This window comes from Patagioenas fasciata, chromosome 3 (assembly GCF_037038585.1).
Source record: "Patagioenas fasciata isolate bPatFas1 chromosome 3, bPatFas1.hap1, whole genome shotgun sequence".
Taxonomy (NCBI): domain Eukaryota; kingdom Metazoa; phylum Chordata; class Aves; order Columbiformes; family Columbidae; genus Patagioenas; species Patagioenas fasciata.
This window is the reverse complement of record NC_092522.1, coordinates 61,952,841-61,974,330: the sequence shown is the minus strand read 5'-3', so window position 1 is coordinate 61,974,330 and position 21,490 is coordinate 61,952,841. Positions and strand designations below refer to the sequence as shown.

The 21,490-nt window shown below is 40.0% G+C and overlaps 1 protein-coding gene across 2 annotated transcripts in view; it reads right to left on the bottom strand.

Annotated features, from left to right (window-relative positions):
* The window catches only part of SYNJ2 (synaptojanin 2), a 66,470-nt gene extending 45,332 nt beyond the window's left edge, over window positions 1-21,138 (bottom strand). Inside the window, exons 1-4 of one of the 2 annotated variants that reach the window (XM_065834965.2) lie at window positions 20,657-21,138; window positions 11,991-12,077; window positions 2,686-2,956; window positions 53-278 (exon numbers count right to left, since the gene is read on the bottom strand). In XM_065834965.2, coding sequence (XP_065691037.2) covers window positions 53-278; window positions 2,686-2,956; window positions 11,991-12,077; window positions 20,657-20,777 — 705 coding nt within the window. In that variant the 5' untranslated portion in view covers window positions 20,778-21,138. Of the gene's footprint in view, window positions 1-52; window positions 279-2,685; window positions 2,957-11,990; window positions 12,078-15,600; window positions 15,706-20,656 lie in introns of those variants that run through there. The other variant, XM_065834966.2, reaches the window with a different exon arrangement.
* Between the last annotated feature and the right edge of the window lie 352 nt (window positions 21,139-21,490).

Here is a 21,490-nt window from a genome sequence, read left to right as displayed (position 1 = left end):
CATAGCACAGCACACACTGACTCATTCAAAGCTAACAGATACATCCACTTACCTGCTCTGTCTCAACAAAGTTAGACACATGTCCATCATCATTGACCCCTCGAATGTGAAACCGGGCACCAGCCCGCTCACAACTAAAGCGAGAGATGAGGCAGGCTTTTGCCTTCTTGTGGGAAGCATAAACAGTGCGAATGTCCACTACGCCACAGATCACTTTGAGCAACCAGTCAGAGCAGTTCACCTGGTAGTGTTTGAAGGGCACGTGCAACAGCTGATTCCTGAAAAGTTCAACGTAGAGACATGTTACTGAATAAAATAAGACAGGCATGGGTCCCACCCCACAACAATCATTAATGTGAGCAATTAGCATTTTGTGACCCCTTTTCTGTTGTACCTTTATGCCAAACCAGGAAATATCGGGAAGAAATCCTTGTGAACTACTACAGTGAACAGAACATGGCAAATGTTAACAGCACAGCTATCACCAAGATGCTGTCCTTATATCTTGTACCTGTCTTATAAACTCAGATGCATATGTCACCTATTTCAGCTCCAGAAATAAATTTATCTTTAGTAATCTTTTTTCATAAATTACTGCGGTGTCAAGCTAATTACTTTTTGAACAGTACTGCCTGGACCTCAGTATACACTACAGGTTGAAGAGTAATTTTAAAACTCATCAGGATTTTCAGGAAAATTTTTCCAAGCAGGAACTAGACCCATAAGTCAATGGAGATATTGCAAGAAGTGCTACTAAAATTAAGATAAGTGTCTGTTTTAACCTTCAAATTATTTCAAGATCAACAACCCAAGAAACCTGTCATGCCTGGTTAACAGTGACCCTAGTCTCTTTTATTATGATGGTCTCCTAATTTCACTTTTCAAAATGTGCCTTTGGTGACAGATGAGGGCCAAGAAAATCCCTTTTATGATCATTTATTGCTCAATAGCAGATCTGTACAAGACTTACTACATCTAGCAAAACCCTTGAAGAATTGTTCATCTAGAGTAAAACATTTCTCTGAAAAATATGTAAGTCATTCTTACATTTTTCAACTATATATGTAACTGAAAAAGCAGCTCTAAAACAATTTTTGGTATCTCTTCCGCCTCCTCTCCTAGCTCTACTAACAGAAGAAGTCCTCACTCAGACAAATTCCAGTAGAATTTTGTTGTTGTTGCAGTTTATTTAACAGGCAGTTGGTCTTGCCTATAACTAAGGCCGTGTGACGTTTTAAATCATGTAACTATTTATCCCATTGCTTACTTTTCTCAAGAATCTATTGTTTGGTCTGAAATCTCCCATATCACATAACTGCCTAAAGATAAGTGTTCTTTGGAACACCTTTTTGCCCTAAATGTGATGTTGTTGCCATTCATCCCTGTTCTACAACACATAGGAGAATGGACCCTCTTCAAGGGCTACTCCTAGATTAGCCAGAAGTAGCAAAGAAGAAATGTTCAAATACTTATCTTCTAAGAAGAAAAGTTTCACAAGACAGTACAGGTACAAAGAGTTGCTTTAAAGGTTGTTTCTTTATTAAAGGATATTGCCACCTTAGGAGTTCCACCACTGGAACACAGTTCATTTGTGCCATGTGTCTAACCTGACATGCTTGGGGAGCTTTTTCTGAGAGACATATAATTAGCACAGTTGAAAGAAAGTTTTCTATATCTCTCTCCTGAGTTAAACGAAAACACTGGATCTTATCAGTCAAAATCACATCATAGCTACAAAGATTATTTAGCCTGAATGAAATGCTCTCTCACATTTATTTATCATCCATTATGAACGATTTTCTTATTTAACATTCACCTATTCCAGCAGCACACCCACATTTAACTTTGCCAGTTATATTCCACCTATATCATATAACCCTCATTTATTTCCAGTACATCTGTGCTTCCTCACTATCTTTTTGTTTAAAAAGAAAAAAATGAGGGTATAAGAATTCAAGAATTCTAACAGAACTTGTAAAGTGAACAAACTGAATTACATCAGCAGTGAACCCACCTAAGGAAAACAAAACCAAGCATCTATGTGTTTTTCTTTCCACTCAATCAATACTTATCACAACAAGAAATACTTTTTATTTGCTTTATAAGCACAAGAAAATAAAAAGTACAGGGCAGAATATCACAGGAGTTTCCTTCTGTGCAACACACATTTACATTGATCTGCAAACATATTAATATTGATGTTTTCAACATAAAAACTAGGGCACATTATTGAAATATTAAACTACAGGCTTTAGACACATACACTTTTAAGAAATAGAAGATACTTCAGCATATATTATGGGATTTATGAGGTTTAAGTGCAGGTTTCTATTAGATAACTTTTAAAGCAAATTATTAAAAAGAACTGCAGGGAAAACTATTCATGACATGTAAAGACATGTTCCTGTAGTGTGAGCAATACATCTGTTTGCTTCTTAAAAACACAAAATGTCCAGTTATTAGAATTTAATTTCACTATCCGATTAATTTTAATTAAATAGAAGTGATTTGTTTGACCCAGGTTTACTATGAATTCACGAAGGCCTCGTGGCGTGTAAAATGACATGACACTGAAATGAAGGAGGGGCATCTGAAATGCATGTGTTCACTTCCCTGTGAGTACGTTTGACCAATAAGATACAAGTGGGGATGAGAGAAGACATTGGTGTAACATGCAGTACTAACCAGAAGAACGAGTTACCGGATTCATAGTGGTTATCACCCTGCTTCTGAGCCCGCACAGTCAGGTCAAAGTTTGAGCCTGCATTAGGCCAGGAGAAATAGAACATCCCAGAGTTCAGTATTTTCTTCAAGGCAGTAACACGTTCCTCTTCCTTGGTTTCTTCCTGGAGAGGACAGAAATCTGTTGCAGTAATTTTGTAAACTTCAGCGTCCAGGATTTTTCCCACCGATGTACAGCCTGTCACCAGGACCAGAAAGTGCAGTCGAACGTTACCTAGAAGATGACAGACAGTTACAAAACGGTTACAGGCAGACACAAGCTAAGCGACTTCGCGTGGGTCCTGTCATATGCAATGCTGACAGGGCTCCAGCAGAGGCCACTATCTTTGCTTCAGAAGAAAACAAATACAAACCACAAGCACGCAGCCTATGTTCATTTACATTTCTGAGTTCCCTTTGACTGCAGGCAAGTGAGGGCAATTGCATAATATTCCACAATACTTATACTATTCCCTTTCTTTGCTGCATTGGAATGGTTTTTTCCACTTACTTTATGAAGTGCAATGAACTTGGTGTTGGGACACTACTCAGAAATTAAATTTCACCCCCCTAGAGAACACACAGTTTTCATCGGATGCAATTGAAGGGAAAGGTAGAAGACTGGTCATTTAAGAGATTAAGTGTATACCTCACAATGAATTTTTCAACTGACTTCTGAACTTCGAAGATTCAGATTTCTTACTGGCTTCTGATGAAGCTGGGTGTGCTCAGCCATCCACAAAGTTTCATTGTTACCAATTCTTGAGATTTTGCTTTTTATGTCATAATAGAGTGTACATGAATAGATGACAACCTGAGTTATCACTAAAAAAAAATTCTAGCTCTCATGGCTGTGAAGTAAAGTGTGAAATCATGAAGCAGCTTAATTTCAGAGCCCCAAAATTTTGAAGCCTGAGAACACCACTGTAGTCACATCTCTCACATACAGCTGGATTTTAACTTCTGTTCCTTCTCTCTGAAATGATAAAGTGATTAAGAAAGAGTAGAACAATTGTTCTGAAAACACTGGTTTTGCTAGGAAGAAACTGTTTAATTCATTTAAATGGGTCTCTAATGGAGACAATTCACTGTGGTTAGTAAGAAAAGGTGGAAGTGAGCCAAGATTTATTGCTCTAGCATAGGAGAAACAACAGCTGACCTGCCAAGAGTAAGATAATTAGCTAAGGTCACAGTGACAATCTAGGACAGTAAGGTTTCAGACAGCAAAAGGGAACACTTCATAGGGCCACTCTTCAACCCTCCATGGTCACCCACTGTCCAAAAAGGCAGATCAGCTCTCACGCAGCTACATTTTTTTTCTCAAGCACCAGCAGGGAAGTCCTTGCTTCCAGATCGCAGGTTGGCTACAGAAAGTTGAATGAGGGGTGGTTTGTGGCAGGGCCAGAATATTTGCGTGGGCATGCGGGACTGGAATGGCAGGACAAGGTGGGAGATTAGATCTTATTCATTCTGTTCTGCTGACTCCAGTTTTGCATAAAGGCCAGTGTAGGTGGTATTTACTAAAAAGCTCTGTTCATCACATTTCTTTCTGTAACAAGAGTATGCTCTTTCTTGAGTGTTTTTAAGAAATACGTTTTCTGTACTTTTCTAGATGACATCATAGTGGAGGGTTAGAAATACATAAAACCTAAGTTTACTCCTCGTTTTGCACATGAGTCTGCCTAATCATTAAGAAGTAAGAGTAGGAGATATATTAGTTATCACCATGATTGTTCATACCTGACTAAATACTGTCTTGCAGCCTCCAGAAGAGGTTAGGAGGAGTTAGCTGTCTCTCGGGACAGCTAATAGCTTCTGTGACTTTCCTGAAACCACGCAAAGCCGATCAGCTCAAGTAAACTTCACTCATAAGAACTCAGAAGCAATGTATAGAAACACTACTAATATGCCTTAGTATGAGTCAGCTTCAAGGACAGAAAACCAGTAGTGACAGACTGGGAAAGCCATCTCGCTGGGATGCTGAGACAAAGAAAACAAGCACTGTCATTGGCTTCAGTGACCTTAAACTTTCCTAGAGGGTTCAGAAGAGACCAAATTATAAAAGTCAACATTAAAACAGCCAAGAAGAACAAATTCTTAATAATAGTGGGCTTTTTATCTGTGGCTCATAAACCAGCAGAAGATACCTGGATCTAAACAAAGCAATCATTTAGTTTAAGAAGGCAACAAGTAGGAATAAACCATGACAGAAAAGCCAATCAAAACTACATAGTTTTGCCAGTCCATCATCTCTACTGCCCCAAATCACTAACTAATGAGCTCAAAAATGGTAATCACAGCTAAGAAGCTATTGTATTGTTCTTGAAGCATCAGGAGACTGACAGCTTTCCAAAGCCGTAATGCTGTTTCCTGCCACTGTGCAGTAACCCCATGAGAGAGTTGGGGTTGTTCAGCCTGGAGAACAGATGGGTCTGAGGAGACCTCATTGCAACCTTTCAATATATAAAAGGGGCTTATAAGGAAGATAGACACTTTTTACCAGGGCCTGTAGTGACAAGACAAGGGGTAATGTTTTTAAACTAAAAGACAGCAGATTTAAATTGGATATAAGGAAGAAATTTTTTACAATGAGGGTGGTGAGGCACTGGAACAGGTTGCCCAAAGAAGTTGTGCATGTCCCATCCCTGGAAGCATTCGGGGCCAGGCTGGACGGGGCTTTGAGTAACCTGGTATAGTGGAAGGTGTCCAGGGCAGGGAGGTTGGACTAGATGTTCTTTAAAGGTCCCTACCAACCTAAGCCACTCTATGATTCTATATACACAGAATAAGTCTCTTTACAGCATGCCAAATTATGGAGCAGCCTTCCTCCTTCATGTACTTTTCATGATGCCTTTGAACACAGGCAGGCTAGCAAAAGAGTTCACACTTACAGGCCAGAAAATTGGAGAAAAAAGGAAGTAGAGATGAATTGATTTAAGCTACGATAAAGCTAGCCTGCTTTGCCAGTTAGACTGCTCTGTGAGCTTCAGATCAACTCTCATCTCTCTGATTTGCTTAAATCACTCAGGATATGCTACAAAACAGCCAGAATGCAGAAACTGCACAACACCACAGCCTCAGCTTACCACCAATCTCTCTGACTCTATGCCTTGGGAAAAAGCCCCAAGCCCCATCCCCTGATACCCCCTTCATCCCAGGTAGTATTTGGACAGTGTTCCTGAGAATCAGCTCCAGGCTGTCACTGCACTGGCTGGGGGAGGAAGATCCTTGCCTAACGTGCATGCCACTCTCGGCACAGGGAGCAAGCCAAGCACAATATCCTACTGACATTGCTCAGGCCTGTGCCCTGACCCACTTTTATTCACAGCACAGATGTAGCCGCAGGGTCCTGAGCAGAGGTAAGACTCCCATCAGCTTTTCACCCTTTTAGAACCTCACACAGCGAAATTAACTCTACCAAAACATTACTCCGCTATTCATCTTTTCATCATGTCTCCACTGAGGTCTATGAAATTACCCACCACTAAGCTATACAGAGTGAAACAAAGCTTCCCCATCTTTCCTTCTTTGCCAGCAACATCGGTTTATGTCTGCGAATCTCTTCATTCAATCTCAAACATTTTTTTCTCACACTTCAACAGAATCACAGAATGGTTGGGGTTGGAAGGGCCCTCTGGAGATCATCTAATCCAACCCATCTGCTAAAGCAGGTTCGCCCAGAGCAGATGTAGGAATTTGTCCAGGCGGGTCTTGAATGTCTCCAGAGAAGGAGACTCCACAACCTCTGTGGGCAGCCTGTTCCAGTGTTCTGGCACCCTCAAGCCAGGCTGTCAATGTTTTTAAATATATCAGTAACTACACTGGAAGCGTTTGTGATGGAAATGATATCTGCGCTACCTCCACTCATGCTTTCACTCGGGCATTGTGTCAGATTGAAAATGCTATTCCAAGGAATAACAAAAAAGCACTATACATCCAAATAGTACCTAATATGGCAGAAATCTAACATTACCAGACACAGGAAGAATGCTTCTGCTTATTTTCCAGTCACTGAAAGTATAATTATTATTATGGATACATTAAAGCAAAAAATCAGTCCATTTACTTCTAAATTTAAACTTTAAAATGTCAATGTGGCTTCTTTTCTGGTATGTAAGTGTCAACAAACCATACTCGTTCCTGTTGAAAATAGCTACTTAACATGAAAAAGCTGTATCCACCACAACCCTACCTAAATGCACTTAAATTTAAGGGAAGAAATTGCTTCAACTTCTATCAGGATGGATGCTGTTACTGGAGCAAGTAATGTTTATAAAAAGCAAAACTAAAATAAATTTTCTCAATTTCTAATAATTGCAGATACTAAGTTATTTGGTAATTGTTCATTCATTGCAAGGAAAATAAAATTTTTAGCTGACAAGAATTTACTGAGAAATTCTTCTAGTTCCTAAACAATTCATTTTTATTATCCAGTAAATCTCACACAAGAATGCAAGAAGTTGCATTCCTGGATTCCTGGTTTACTACACCACCACCCCCAAAGAACAAACAAACAAACTACCACCACCACAAATCCTTCTAGCAACACAATTAAGAATTTCTGAAGGTAGGTGGATTTGTGAGGCCATTGCACAAGAAAGTGAGGATTTTTAAAATTAAATCGGTTTTACCACGCAAAAATTGTGAAAATATCACAACTTTAATAAAAGAAAACAAATTCTTCCAATCCAAACCATTCTACAATTCTATGCTGAACATGTCTCTGCTCATTGCACGGGGGGGGTTGAGCTAGATGACCTTTGAAGGTCCTTTCCAACCCAAACTATTCTATGATTCTAAATTGAAACACCCAAACATTCCTTAAAGCTAGAAGGTATTTCCCCTTAAACTAGTCGAGACTATTCTATTAATCCCTGCAGCTTTAACTTTTCAAAACTGCAGCTCACTACCATTTCCAATTCTATAATTATATTAAAAATACTGCTCCTTTTTAAGTTTCCAGTGAAACTGTTTTTACACAAATATCACTTGAAGTACCAGATTAACACCCATCACAACAAAAATATACAAGATAGTCCAGTCAAATACACCTGGCAGCATCATCAGAAAACATATTATGGGTTTACAGTCTTCAGAAGGAGCTAAACAGTATCAAGGTATTTATGTTTCTTTCGTCCAGAACACCGACAGCAACATGGAAAAAAAATACTAAAGCCATGAAGTGAGCAGTCATCACTTAAGTGTAGCTCAAATAAGTCAGGAAGTTGAGTTTTTAAATGCTGGCAGTGCATCCTTAAGATTAAAGGCAGAATTAATGCTAAATCAATTCCCTAATGTCAGTGGCCCTGTCAGTACTACCAGTGCAGCCAGTCTATGGAGGCTCCCGGCTCCCAGGAGCTATTTGGAGTAGGAGACAGGCCAAACTCCAGTCTTATTTCTTGAAACAGGAGCCCAACAATTCTTATTAAAAAAGTAATTAATGGAAGTATACTGTGTGCAAAATTTATAGTAATTTTCCCCTGATTTCATGTGCATTATGGTAGCAGAAAGCATGTTATATTCAATTGACAGCTGCAAAGGGTGTGAATAATGAGGCTAGAGCTAAGGCAAATGAAAACTAACCTAAAAAAAAAAAAAACTGAAAACTTTTACAATTAGTTTAATGTGCAGTCCTGCTTCATATTAGCCTTTCTAAACTTTACACATAGACTATGTGATTTAGGAACAAAAGAACTACATCTGACAATCATATCTGTGGAAATGTCCCTCATTTCCTTAAGATGCAATCTGGAGTGTTTTAAAGAAAACTCTGAAATAATTTTAGAGCAAGAAGTGAAGTGTTCCTTACTGGTCACACTTTCTACAGCAACGTATCTGTGAAAAAGGAAGACCCACCTACAGTACTAAAGAAAAAAAAATTCAAATCTTATGGACCAAATTTTGACCTCAGATAGACAGGTAGAAGTGTTCATTAAATGTGACCAAGATCATTATTTTGCCCCATGACTGCTATAAATCACCACGACCATCTGTAAAGAACACTCTCGAGGAAACATAAGAAAAGTTTTGCTCACAGCAATATGTGCTGAATGCCCATTGATCAGGTTGCACAAGGGGGCAGAGGATGAAGAATATTTGGCATAGAAACAAGACAAAAATAACTTGCATCCATTTTTTCCAAAAACTCTTGTGAAATCAACTGCCTTAATCCAAGTTGAACAGGAAATACAGTTCTGGTACGTCACAGCCTACAATAATAAGCTGCAGTTTCTGTATTTAACCTGTGTACATGACTCAAGGCAATTGTTTCCCCTGCAGTTTAGGGCATGACTTCAGAGTTGCCTATTACGAGCTGCAGCAAAAAGGAGGCAACACTCAGTTCTTTTGTCCTTCTTAACCATAAATATTTCACTCCAGACTGCCTTTTCTTTTTAAAAATCAATTTGCTTCAGTTTTTGTCCAACACAGTTATGCCATTGTCTTATGTTCCCTCAGCCTGCTCCATCTCCACCCCACACATATCTCCATTTCACTTGACAGTCCACTGAAAAACTATTTGCAAGGTATTTTTGCCTCTCATCTGCCTTCAAAAATAGCAACAGAACACAGCAGAGGAGCTGATTCCAAGCAACTAGCTGAAAACCTCTTAGGAAATCTATAGCAGAATTATGAAAATAACCAAGATTTTCCAAACTACAGTTTTCGTCTCAAAGATACTCTTTCTCCCTCTTCTGAACAGAATTACACATTAGAAAAACATTCAAAAGGAATAGAAAACAGGTAGTCAGTTGTCCTTTTTGCCTTTGAAACTTCCTCTTCTCAACTACACGTTCTATGTGCAACAGCAAGAGTATACACATAATCAAATTAATTCAGAGTGCCTCCCCAAATACAGCAGCTGTATTAAAATAAACAACCTATGTGATGATGGTGACAAAAATACTACCTAATATACAGACTCCTTCCTAACATCACAGTGTTTAAACCAAAAGCTGCAAAGCCAGCTCTTTTAACACTTTGCTTAAGATGTATTTACCACTGCTAGATCTTCTTTGGCAGCAAAATCTTGGCTGAGATACAGGGCAGAAACACTGTACAATTCATTCTGCTGCCATCCATCTTATAAAAGAAAGCAGAAGAACTTAGTGAGTCATGTTAACAGACATAAGTACATAGAAGTGAGTGTTATTACTGGTGGGAAACATTAACTTTGTGAGTCAGTTTCACATATTTCATCTACTTTCTTGTGAAAAGCACGCTCTGCTTTGGCGGGTATACAATGTGATTTATTTGGATTCCTAAGTAGCGATATTTAGAGATTAATTAAAGTGCTCAGAGACATCTTTCATGTCTTGAAAAAAGTCTCCCCTTCTGCTCTGCAAATATACTCTTTTAATATCCCAGTGGAATGTACTTTCACAAATATTTTCAGTTAATTTAGTACTTATGGTCTGCAGGTTTCCAGTAGGAAGAAAAAATACTGATACTCCTGAACAAAGCCTGCATGATCACTCAGGAAGAGCTGGCCAATTATGCCCTTGTTTGCAGCTGCTAGAATACATTATGTAGAAAAGAAAAAGGTTACATTGCATTCCTTTCTAGTGTTAATTTTTTCTGTAAGCAATAGCTAAAGGGATAGAACTTATTTATGTGTAGAGACGGAAAATCTAACCGAGACAGTGAAAAAAATGAGCTACCTCTTGAATGGTGAGGTGGCATGCAATCATCTTTGCTTTTTTAAACATCTTCAGCAGCAGAAAATGTTTGCTTACCTTTGCTTACCATTACAGCACGACCCTCCTGACTTTTTACTCACTCACTAATAGAGGTTTGCCTCCAGTAGTTAACTTTTTTTATCCAATTACCAATAAAATTTTTAACAGTCCCTTCTAAAGGAAGTCCTGTACCAGGACATGTAATTTAATGTTAGAACAAGACAGAGTTGCAATGACAGAGATCAAAGAGGAAAAAAACTCACACTTGAAGGGCACTGAAGTTAAGCAGGTGTTGTTCAAATAAAAGGACGGACATGGGAAACATAGAAATAAAAGGAGAAAAGAGAACTAATACAATGAGTGTATTTCACACCCCATTTGAAATCATTCGCCTTTTAATATGAAGGCTAAAACCAGATATATTTAGTTTCTGTGACATACAAGAAACTACCTTCATCTGTAGCTTGAAGAGCCTAAATTCAACACCTACATTCCTTTACTATTACAACAGGATTCATTACACTCCTATGAAGAAAAACAGGTCCAAGTGGCAAGAAAAACTAATTACAAGCCCTCCATTTTTCATTACATTGACAAATTGATACCAATCTCCATAGAAATTAACTAATTAACTCCACACGAAACAAAACAAAAAAGCCCACATTCATTTAAAAAGACTGGATGGATCTACAGTTTTAAATCATGACACAGAAATCTTTCAGATTGCAGTCACAACTTCAGGTCAATCTCAAATCCTATTACTCAAGCCATAAAATGGTAAGTGAGCTAAAAAAATACCTCCTTAAATCTACTGGTCTAAACACACCAGTGCTCACACCACCACTTCTGTGGCAGATTCCTTGACCAAGCATCTTATTTAATGGAAAACAGTCATTCCTCCAAGACAAAATTGAGGCTCACTCTAAGACGACTATGGGAAAAAGGCACATAGTGCTTTTTGTTTCAATGCATCTTTTTCATCAGTGAATTTGAAGTCTGCGTGGTAAGGTACTATTACCTACAAATCAGTGATTGCAGTTGTCTTCCTAAAACATGTTATTCCCATTAACATTCCTGTAGGCAGTATAATAGCGAGTCCTTTGCTAAATCAAGATTCCCAAACCATGCAGAAATTTATAGCAAAGACAATAAATACTCCATAGTATACTTGTTGAAGTTGGTTTCTGCAAATCCTTATCCACCCAAGTTACTGAATTAAAAGCAATTGGGCATTATAGTATGGACTGGGAATCTGTACTACTGCAGTCTCAGATGATCATGATTAATCAGTATTTAAACATGATTCTTGCTTTGGACAAATGTGGTAGGAGAAAAAAAATGGCAATTATCTTCAGGCAGCTTAGAATGTTAGACAAAACAAAAGTGAGAAAGTATCCAAAATTCTTAGACTATCATTTAGTGATATGCTTTTTGGCACGACATAGAAAAAGAAATAGATCTTTTCCAGACTGTACATAACAAAGTTCAATTAGCTTCCACAAGGTAAGGAATTAGGAAACTTTAGCCACTTGTTCTTGTCATTTGGCATTGTCTGGCCATTTTATAATCTCAGTCATACAGATGATCACTTACCACATTTAAGCTGAAGCTCTCCTAAGCAGCCATAAGCATCCAGGAGTTTTTCATATTGTCCTTTAATTGCATCCTTTTCTTCTGGAGCTGAAAAACAAAAGGCAGCAAACCTTAGTTTTCCAGTCTTTATCAAATTTTCAGATTGCTACAACCTCCACCAATGCTTCCCAGTTGATTTTGCTCAGTAAACAAAACTACAGTACAAAGGTAGGGTTGAAATGCCATAAGAACACAGTGATTAAAAAGCGACCAGACAGAAATGCAAAGCCCCTCCATACACCACCCTAGAAGATGGAAGGGGACTAACTACCCTTCCAAACAACATGATCATTACTGATGTTCTTGTTCTACAGAACAGATACCACATCAGACTCAGAATAAGCAAAGTAATATACAGGCACATGTAAACTTTACACCATTCTAAAATGACAAAAATAATATTTTGTCTGGCCACAAGCTAAAATATGTCTCTTTTACTAATGTGCAAAAAGAGATGGTTTCTGTTTGCAGATTCTCATAGTCTAATTTCAGACAGGATCAGAATTTTTTTATGCAAGATAACATAATTTGATGTAGACACATCAGATGTTGATTTCAAGAGAAATTAAACTTATATTTTAGTGAAGTAAGAATTAGCTGTTTAAAAATAAATAAATGGTCAGATGCTAATGTAAGATTTGTCTATTTCTGCAACAACTGACTTCAATGGGCACAAACCGAACACTTAGATATTAAACCAGAACATGGCCCAAACTTGCCACTGGTTAAAGTAAAACCGAAGTACTTCCTGAATGAGCAAGTCTGTGTTTTGTACATAATTTTTAATGAGGAGTAAGGTTAGACTCATGAATGAGGAAAACAGGCTGTGACTCTCTAATGTCCATTTACTTTTCAAACCACAGATGAACATAAAAAGGAAACTGGAACTGCTTGCGATGGATGATAGAACAGGAGAGGAAGGAGAGGAAGGAGAGGAAGGAGAGGAAGGAGAGGAAGGAGAGGAAGGAGAGGAAGGAGAGGAAGGAGAGGAAGGAGAGGAAGGAGAGGAAGGAGAGGAAGGAGAGGAAGGAGAGGAAGGAGAGGAAGGAGAGGAAGGAGAGGAAGGAGAGGAAGGAGAGGAAGGAGAGGAAGGAGAGGAAGGAGAGGAAGGAGAGGAAGGAGGAGACTTCATAAATCTCAGGGAGGCACAGCGCTCAGTGAGAAGCATGGAAAATAAATAAATATCTCTTATATTTCTGACATTTTGAAGTGAAAGAAAAGACATTTCCACTTCCACAATTCTCATGAAGTCCTTAGTAGAGGCAATACCCAAAGGAAATTAAAACACATTTGTCTCAATTTCTGCATCCATGACAAATAAAGAGGATTTGTTAACTTTTTCCTAATTTTACTTTTTACATCAGACTTTCACAACTTACCTATTTTGCTTTCTTACAAACACTGAGTGAATTACAGTAACTAGTAAAACATTGATACAGTAACTAGTAAAACATTAATACTAATAAAACATTGATACTAGTACAACATTGATAACATTTTTTTTAAGACTCACTCTCGGGCTTTCCTTATGTATAATAATAAAAAAAAGTTATAAAGTGATGTTATGCTTTCTATGGCACTTTGACTAGAAAAAAGCAGCAACAACATACTGATTTTTCTTAAATGTGTTATTTGCTTTAAAAGCTTATCTTCATTGTCTTTAAAATAAAAAAGAAAAATCATAAACAAAATTATTGCACCAAATATTCCACTTCTAGAAAGCAAGAGAGAACACCACAAATAGCAAGAGATTCAGGTCTCAATCTGATGCAGGAGCTTGCAAACTTGCAGGCTAGGCACAACCTGAAAGCATTCAAGAGACATCTTGAAAGCACAGTAATACTCTTCAAAATAGAGTTACAGCTTGGAAAGCTGGCTGTTAAAGTGTCTGGTAAGAGCATGATCAAAAATAATGGCATTTATTTCTGTGTGGAAATAAGCAACACATAACTCATGCTGCTAATGGCAAGAAGCACCTGACAGTGGCACACACAGAAGCCACCAAAGCTTCCCAGGTCAAGCCAGCGGCACCACATCCACATCAGCTCCTGGCATAAGACTTTTCCAAACACAGAAATAGCTGTGTTTTGCAAGTATTGGTACAGAAATACCCTGTGCTTCTGGGCAGGTCATTGGACGGGACATTTGCCTCCACAGCAGCATTGGTCAGGGCACCTGCACCAGCAGAGCTGCCTGGAAGGGAGAAGCTCTAAACACAAAGCTCCTGGAGGACTTGAGTCTGTGTGGCCACTCTTTTTGGCTGGCTAACAACTTGCCAATCACTTCTACCACATGGCAGATTCTGTTGTTTGTTCTAGGTTTCATTTTGCTCTCTGAAGCAATTTAGACTCAGAAACCAAAAAAGCAACAAAGTGATCTTTCCTTGACCTCTCCATACACTGTACAGCACACTGTAAGACTTCATCCTTGGATGAAGAGGGAAGAGAGAGAAGGATTGAAATACATATATACACGCACACATGCAGACATACACATTTAATGCACAATACTGCTACAGAACTTGATGAAACTCGTGAAAAAGTTTTCTACTTAGAGAACAAGTTCAGTTTGCTAATATATAGTGCATTTGTTTACAGTAGTAAACAGTAAAATAATAGCTATAGGTACTAAAGTACACACAGGAATTACCAAACTCCACTAAAGCTTTCCATCAATATTTTTAGTAATCCTTCCTTCCACTAAGCATATAATTGAGTATCCACCCATTTGCAATAGTTGCCACAACTGTGTTGTATTTGTAACAGCTTTAGAGACCTGCACACTGTCTGCATTCCTCAAGCACTTTTCTTAATATCAACTATGTAAAAGCACCTGATGTAAACTATATAGAAGGCTGGCATGTTGCCTCAAAATTTTAACCCTTGCAAAACAAGAGGCACACAACAATTCAGTGAAACTAACTTACAATAAACTCAACTAAAACTCATCTTTTTCCATGTGTAAAATATTTCAAAACCAAAGAAACGCCATGAAAAGACCTATAACTACATATACCACACAGCCTATCCAAGTGTGACTTCCTGCCTGTAAAAGCTGCAAATTCGATTTAACGGCAAGTGGTAACTGGCCAGACATCGGCAGTTTCCTTTATTCAGCCTTTCCTTGGGACTGATCCCCCAGACTTCAACAGGAACCAAAACATTACTCAAACAAATGGTTCCAGGAAAGGTCAGACACCGGAGGGAGGGGGTAGAAAGGCACTGTGGTTCAAAGTCCAACACTGAAGAGCACTTAAGAAAAGAGTCTGGAACCAGGTTACAGATTCTGGCTCTCCCCTCTTTCTCAAGCCTGATTCTGAAAACATTTAGGCACCTGCTTAGGTAGGTACTGCTATACATGTGTATTCTGAGGCATTTCTAAGTCCTTTTAGGAACACAGGTACGATGTGATGGAGTCTCAGTAGGTTGTTTCCTTTATTTATGTTGTTCAGGTGTGAGTTTTCCCTAGAAAGTGCAAATCTATAATCAAACAGAAATTTCATACATAAGAAAAGCCAAACACATGAGAAAAAAAAAATATATATATATAAACACTACCACCAGCATCTTACCTAGAAAAATGTCCAATGTCTGATATGATAGGAGTTTAGATGATTAACTTGGCTCTAACTTCTGTTTTCTGACATCCTCAGAGAGGCCTAAACCACTTTGTTGTATTTTCATTTATTTTCATTATCTTTCATCACTAAAATCTTCCTCTTCACATTCAATCTGAGCTACACAGACATTACGCAAGTCATACTGTATTCTGAAATACAACATAGGTAAAGCAATACAGAGTTGGGAAGACCGCTGTGGTCAGAGTTACAGTTAAGAGACTCTGGAAATTCAAAATATTATTTTCTAGAAATTCGTACTTCTGGCTGAAAACACAACAAATCAAGAATGTGGCATTTTGGAGAGATCAGTTCCCTGGCTTCCTGTATTAGATTGAAAACATTTTTTTCCTAGGGAGGGACTATGTTTTCATTGCTGCATGTGTATATGTGAATATTTTTATTCACAACTAAAGAAGAATGGACTCATAAAACCACCAGGTTTCTACTGGCCATCAGTGTGGTCCACAGGCAGTCATAAAAATAAAAGATAAAAGATAAGTCCCTAACTCATTTCTCTGGAGCTTGACTATTATCTTTATGTGGTTACTGTCATATACTACATATACTAACACAGAAACTTTTAGTCACTACAGACACAAATCACCAAGCAGAATTTACACTTCAGAACCGCTAACAGTTTCCTAGCATGGAAAACGAGTCTTGTAATCTACACTCTACATTTATACCAATCCACCTTTCTTCTTCTGTGCACTCAATTTCCATTTCAACAACAAAGAAGGAACTGTAACACAGACTTCTTCCTGTAACCTAGAGCACTGAATTTCAGCCCAAGAAACCATGGTTTGCAAGTGACTTTTGCCAGTGTAACCACGAAAAGCAAGGCTTCTGCTACATAGATTACTTCCACTACAAGTTTTGCAGGGAACCACAAACGGAAAAACTTTGATCACCACTAAACTACAGAAAACGTCACAAAAAATTGTAATTGGATTATTTATTTTCTTTAAATTTAAGCAAGAAGGTTTAGGAATACAGATAGAGTAGGGAGATTAGCTATATAAATATCCTAGCGTAAGAGTAAAAATGAGTCATGCTCTAGGGTTCGTTGTTCTGAATAGCATATAGTGCTTAGAAATACATACACAATCCATTTAAAGAAGTATTGGTGTTTTATTTCCGTACCTCACTCAGTGGCATATTTATCCACTTAAATACAAAACTAAAGCTAATTGTAAACAGTGCATGTACGTACAGGACAGAAACTGCATTTTGTACCAAAAAAAAAAAAATATACGTAGCTAAATAATTGCCACTTCCTGGTTTTGCATCCCGCCCCTTGCAAGGCTGACCCTGGTTTCACTCAGCCACATCAGAGAACCACACACGTACCTGGGGCTGCAGCTGCCGAAGCTCCTCTGCAGTGTACACACCCCTTAGTTCTATATAAGTTTGTCTCTATTGTCTCTAGTAAAGGCTTACTTCTCAGAGCTGCGGGTGAAATTCTGGAGGAAAAACTTCAGCCATATGTGCAACAACATGCATTGTATCAGCTTTGCATTTCAGTATTTTCAAAAGTCCATGGTCATTTGGGATCCACTGTAACAGTTGTTGTAACATCCTTTAATAAAAGTAATTGCAGAACCAAAGTGCTTACAAAAACAACAATAACAAAAAAAATCTGTGCAGCCTTTGGGTCTGCCCTTGCAATAACATATTTTTATGCTGAATTTCAATAGCAGACCACTCCTGTTGACATCATGTCACTGAGATTACCTACTATAAGGAAGTTTAAATAACTACATTTTCAGCACTGTAGCCTCAGTTTAGTTCAGTGACTGACTTGACAGCAGTTGAGAACTGCTTTGTGCAGTTCACTTCATCTATAAACCACTAAAAACTGTAATATGTTAAAAGTAGGAACAGCATTTGTATCTATACTCCTTTTTGTATAAGCAAAAACTCCTAAATCAATGACAATTTTTCTACACCCTTCACAACTCTGAGTTTCTTCCATAAAATCTAGTTATTGATGTTCTAGTTCAGAGTATTCCTGGAAGAACTGTTCCAGGCTGTCACCCATCCTTCTGAAGCTTCAGGTTTGCCAGTGGCAAAAAGCCTCTTGCAGAATGTGCTGTTAAATTCAAAAGAGCGAGTTTTACCCTCCACTCTACAGTGACATCATGAGAAGAGGAAGAAAAACTCCCATCTTCAAAAATACTACATAATTTATGACAGAACAGAAAACTGTTCTGTTAATATTATGTCGCTATGCAGATTAACTTAAGATGTTTGGAGTTACATAGCTACATTTCCCACTGTGATTTCTGATTCCTTGATTTTTCCAAAAGTTTCTTAAGTTAGCCTTCCATTACAGCCTGAGCATTCTCATTTTATAAACTGCTCACATTCCAGACAATTAGAGATCTCCATAATACTTTCCCAATACCAATATCAAATGTGCCCTTTTTTTTTTCAAGTTAAAAGTATTAAATCTCTATATGCAATAAGGAAATTCTGAAATACAACCAATTTACAACTACAATTGTCATAATGGTCTTTATAGTGTATTGAGACAGGGTAAAGTATAAAGTCAACCATTCACAAGACAGTATCAAATTTTTGGTTTACATATTTGAAAGCATTTGTTTTAATTATGGATTTGCCAGAGGTTTATAGCCTGTATAGGCACCACACTTACACGTGTTTTTTTAGACTTGTTTTTTGTAACGCCATTTCTTCTAGATGGATTCTCACTCCCTTATGCCATTTGAACTAGGTTAAATTCAACATTTAAGTTTCTTCCAGTACAAAAGTATTACAGAAGTAACCGAATTTTTTTAAAAATTGAGATGCCATGCCTGATCAAGGGCAAAGAGACACTTGGTAATTATGGAAAAAGAATAACGCACGACAACTAAAATTTGTTCTCTGGCTTTCATTGTCCATCCATGATTACGCCTCTCTATGGTTCTATTGGCACAAGGCTGCTATTGCAAAACTGCACAAAGTGTTGTACAACTTAAGTACTGCAGGTATACAGATCTGCTTTTGTTTAGTGTGGAAGTTTGCATAAGGCACAGTTGCATAATTCCTCCTCACCACAGGCATGCAATTTTTTAAAACTTTGTTTTAGAAACGGAAAATTAGACAGAGAAGCCAAAATTAACACAATCCTAGGGCTAGTATAAATGAAACCACACATACAGAAAACATTAAAGCACTTCAGTGTGAGGTTAAGGTTAGTGACAACCTAAACACCAGTCAAACAAATCAGAATTAATGTTGTTTCTGTTGCCACCCTGGCTGCAGAGCTTGTTCTTCACAACTTTTGTAAATTCACCATCACAATACCTACTGCTGGTTTTGCCTCCTTTTCTGGTCCTTTTTTGCATAAACAGAAGAAACAAACTAAACAGGCCCAACTGGATAAACGAGCTTTTTCCTAGGAACCAACCCAGGTGGGAAAAGATAAATAAAATGAAACAAAATTACAAAGCTAATAACATGGAGTGGGCTGGATGCCAATGCATGCATGATTACAGTTATCTCAAGAGGCAACATCGGACTTTCAAAAGGCGACATTGGACTTTCAAAAGCTATGACAAACAGGCTTTTACATGTACTATACAGATTGCTACTTCAAAATTCTTTCAACACATATTTTAAGAGAGACTATATAAATTCTCTAATCATTTTTAGGTATAGCAGTTCAAATGGGGATAGCAACACTGAGGGAGAAAAATCTGCTCTAAGTTGATAATTCCCTTCATTAGTGAGACTGTAGTGAGATCTTTCCAACTCCTGGTCATACAAATGGCTTGGAGTCAGCTAGATGAAAACTGGTCTCTCTATTTTATTCATGCACATTTGCTTTAGGCAGTGGAACTGCTTTAGATCTGTATCAGAATAATGAAATACAGACCAAAACCCACTGATATCAATGGAAAGCTTTCATGTCAACAGGCTTTTGAATCTGGGAAAGTGAGTAAAATGTTATTCAGTACTACCAGACTTTTCACTTTGTCAGTTCATTGAAAATTGACACAAAAAAAACCTAGAAAAATGTAACACATTCACATCCACTATTACCAATTAATTTAACAAGAAACTGAACCCCTGAAGTATTACACAATATAAAATTCCAATAAAATTGTGTTTTTTAAAAAAACACAATAACCACAATACAGTGTGGCAATAACTGATCTTTATCACGACAAGTCAAAATTTTTTCCATTACTGGAACTGTTCTCATGAAAATCAGCTGCCACCTGATGACCCTTTTGGCTTTCTTCATCCATAAAATCCCTAACACCTAAAAATTAAGCATTTTAGTTTGGATATCTTGCCACTGTACATCATGGAAGATTCATCTCAGAGGGCCCGATTCTGGGCTGACATTGTGATTGACACTGTGCAAAACACAACATACATCAATTTCTTACTACGAAGATTTGACAGTTTAAGTCTTCCCCTTTTCTTTTGAGCTGCTTGAATACGGACTCCAGCAACACTGCAAACAGCGGCATGATTGCAGGAACAGGTTGGTGGTATAATTATTATTATTCCCCATGCCGAGCCCCCGTGGCCACCAGCCAAGCAGGGGGCTGTTGCCACTTCTTCCACCTGGGCCCTTGGTGAGGAGGCTAAAGGCAACCAGAGCAGAAAACCGGCCGGTCGGTCGCACATGGCTCGGGCCTGGGCTCACACAGGGAGGGGATGCTGGGCAACCCTCCGAGCACGGCAGGGCACCGGGGGTCAACAAGTGGGCAGGCCTGCAGGGCCACTCTGGAGGCCGGGGTTTGAAATTAGGTAAGCGCGTTCCCTAAGGTCAGCGCCCCACTGGGCCCAGGTCTGTGATTTCCCCTCTCACTGCCACAGGGGAAAGTGCCCCAAACCTCCCGGGCACCAGCCGCTGCCCCCGCACCCCTCCGCCAGCCCCACACGAGTCCCGTCGGCACCACAGAGGCACCCAGCGCGCACCCACAGACGCGCCACCTCCCCACACGCACCGCGCGGGAAGCCGCCCGGCCCGGCCCGGGGCACTTACTGAGCGCCGCCACGGTGCCGGCCTCCAGCAACAGGCAGTCCTGGCGGGTGCGCGCCTCCAGCAGGGCGCTCGGCCCCGGCTCCTGCTTCCAGAGCAGCCGCAGCGCTTTGCTGAGAGCCATGGGAGCCGCCGGTCGTAGGGAGGAGAGAGCAGGGGTTGCCGGCGAATGGGGGTTGCGACCCCCTGCGCGGGTGGCAAAGGAGCTTCCGGGGGGCTGCCAGCAGCCCTGCGCCCCCACCGGGGCTCGTCCGAGCGCGGGGTCCCCGCTCCAAGGAGCCCGCTTCTCTCCGCCGCCGAGAACGCCCAGGGAGGCGGGCAAGGAGGACGGACGTGTCCCCTTCCCGGGAGCCGGTCACCTCAGCGGGCCTGCAAGTGCCGGTGAGGGGAGCGGAGAGTCTGCGGCTGCCGCTCCTCCCCGTCCCCCGTGGCCCCGCAGCGCGTCTGCTGCCTCCCCCTGGGGAGTCCCCGGGAACGACCTTCCCTCTGCTCCCCCCTTTTCCCTTCCCACCCACGGCCCCTTGTAAACTTTCCAGTTAACTTTGTCCCTCCGGCTCCCCGGCTGCGGCTCCTCCTACGGGACAGGTACAATGCGCCGCCGGGGCGTCGCCACCCGCCCTGCCCGCGGGGGAGGGGAGGAGCTGCGGCCGAGACCGCCGGCAACGGACACGCCGCGTCGCTGCCCCGAGGGGGCCCGAAGTCGCCGCTCCCCACCCCCGTCGGCGGCGCGTCTGGGCCGAGGCGAAGCTCGCCGTCGAGTCCCCGGCAGCGCGACGGGCCCGCCAACGAAGCTCAGCGACCCTTCGCGCCGCTGTCGTGGCCACGCTGCGTGAGGCG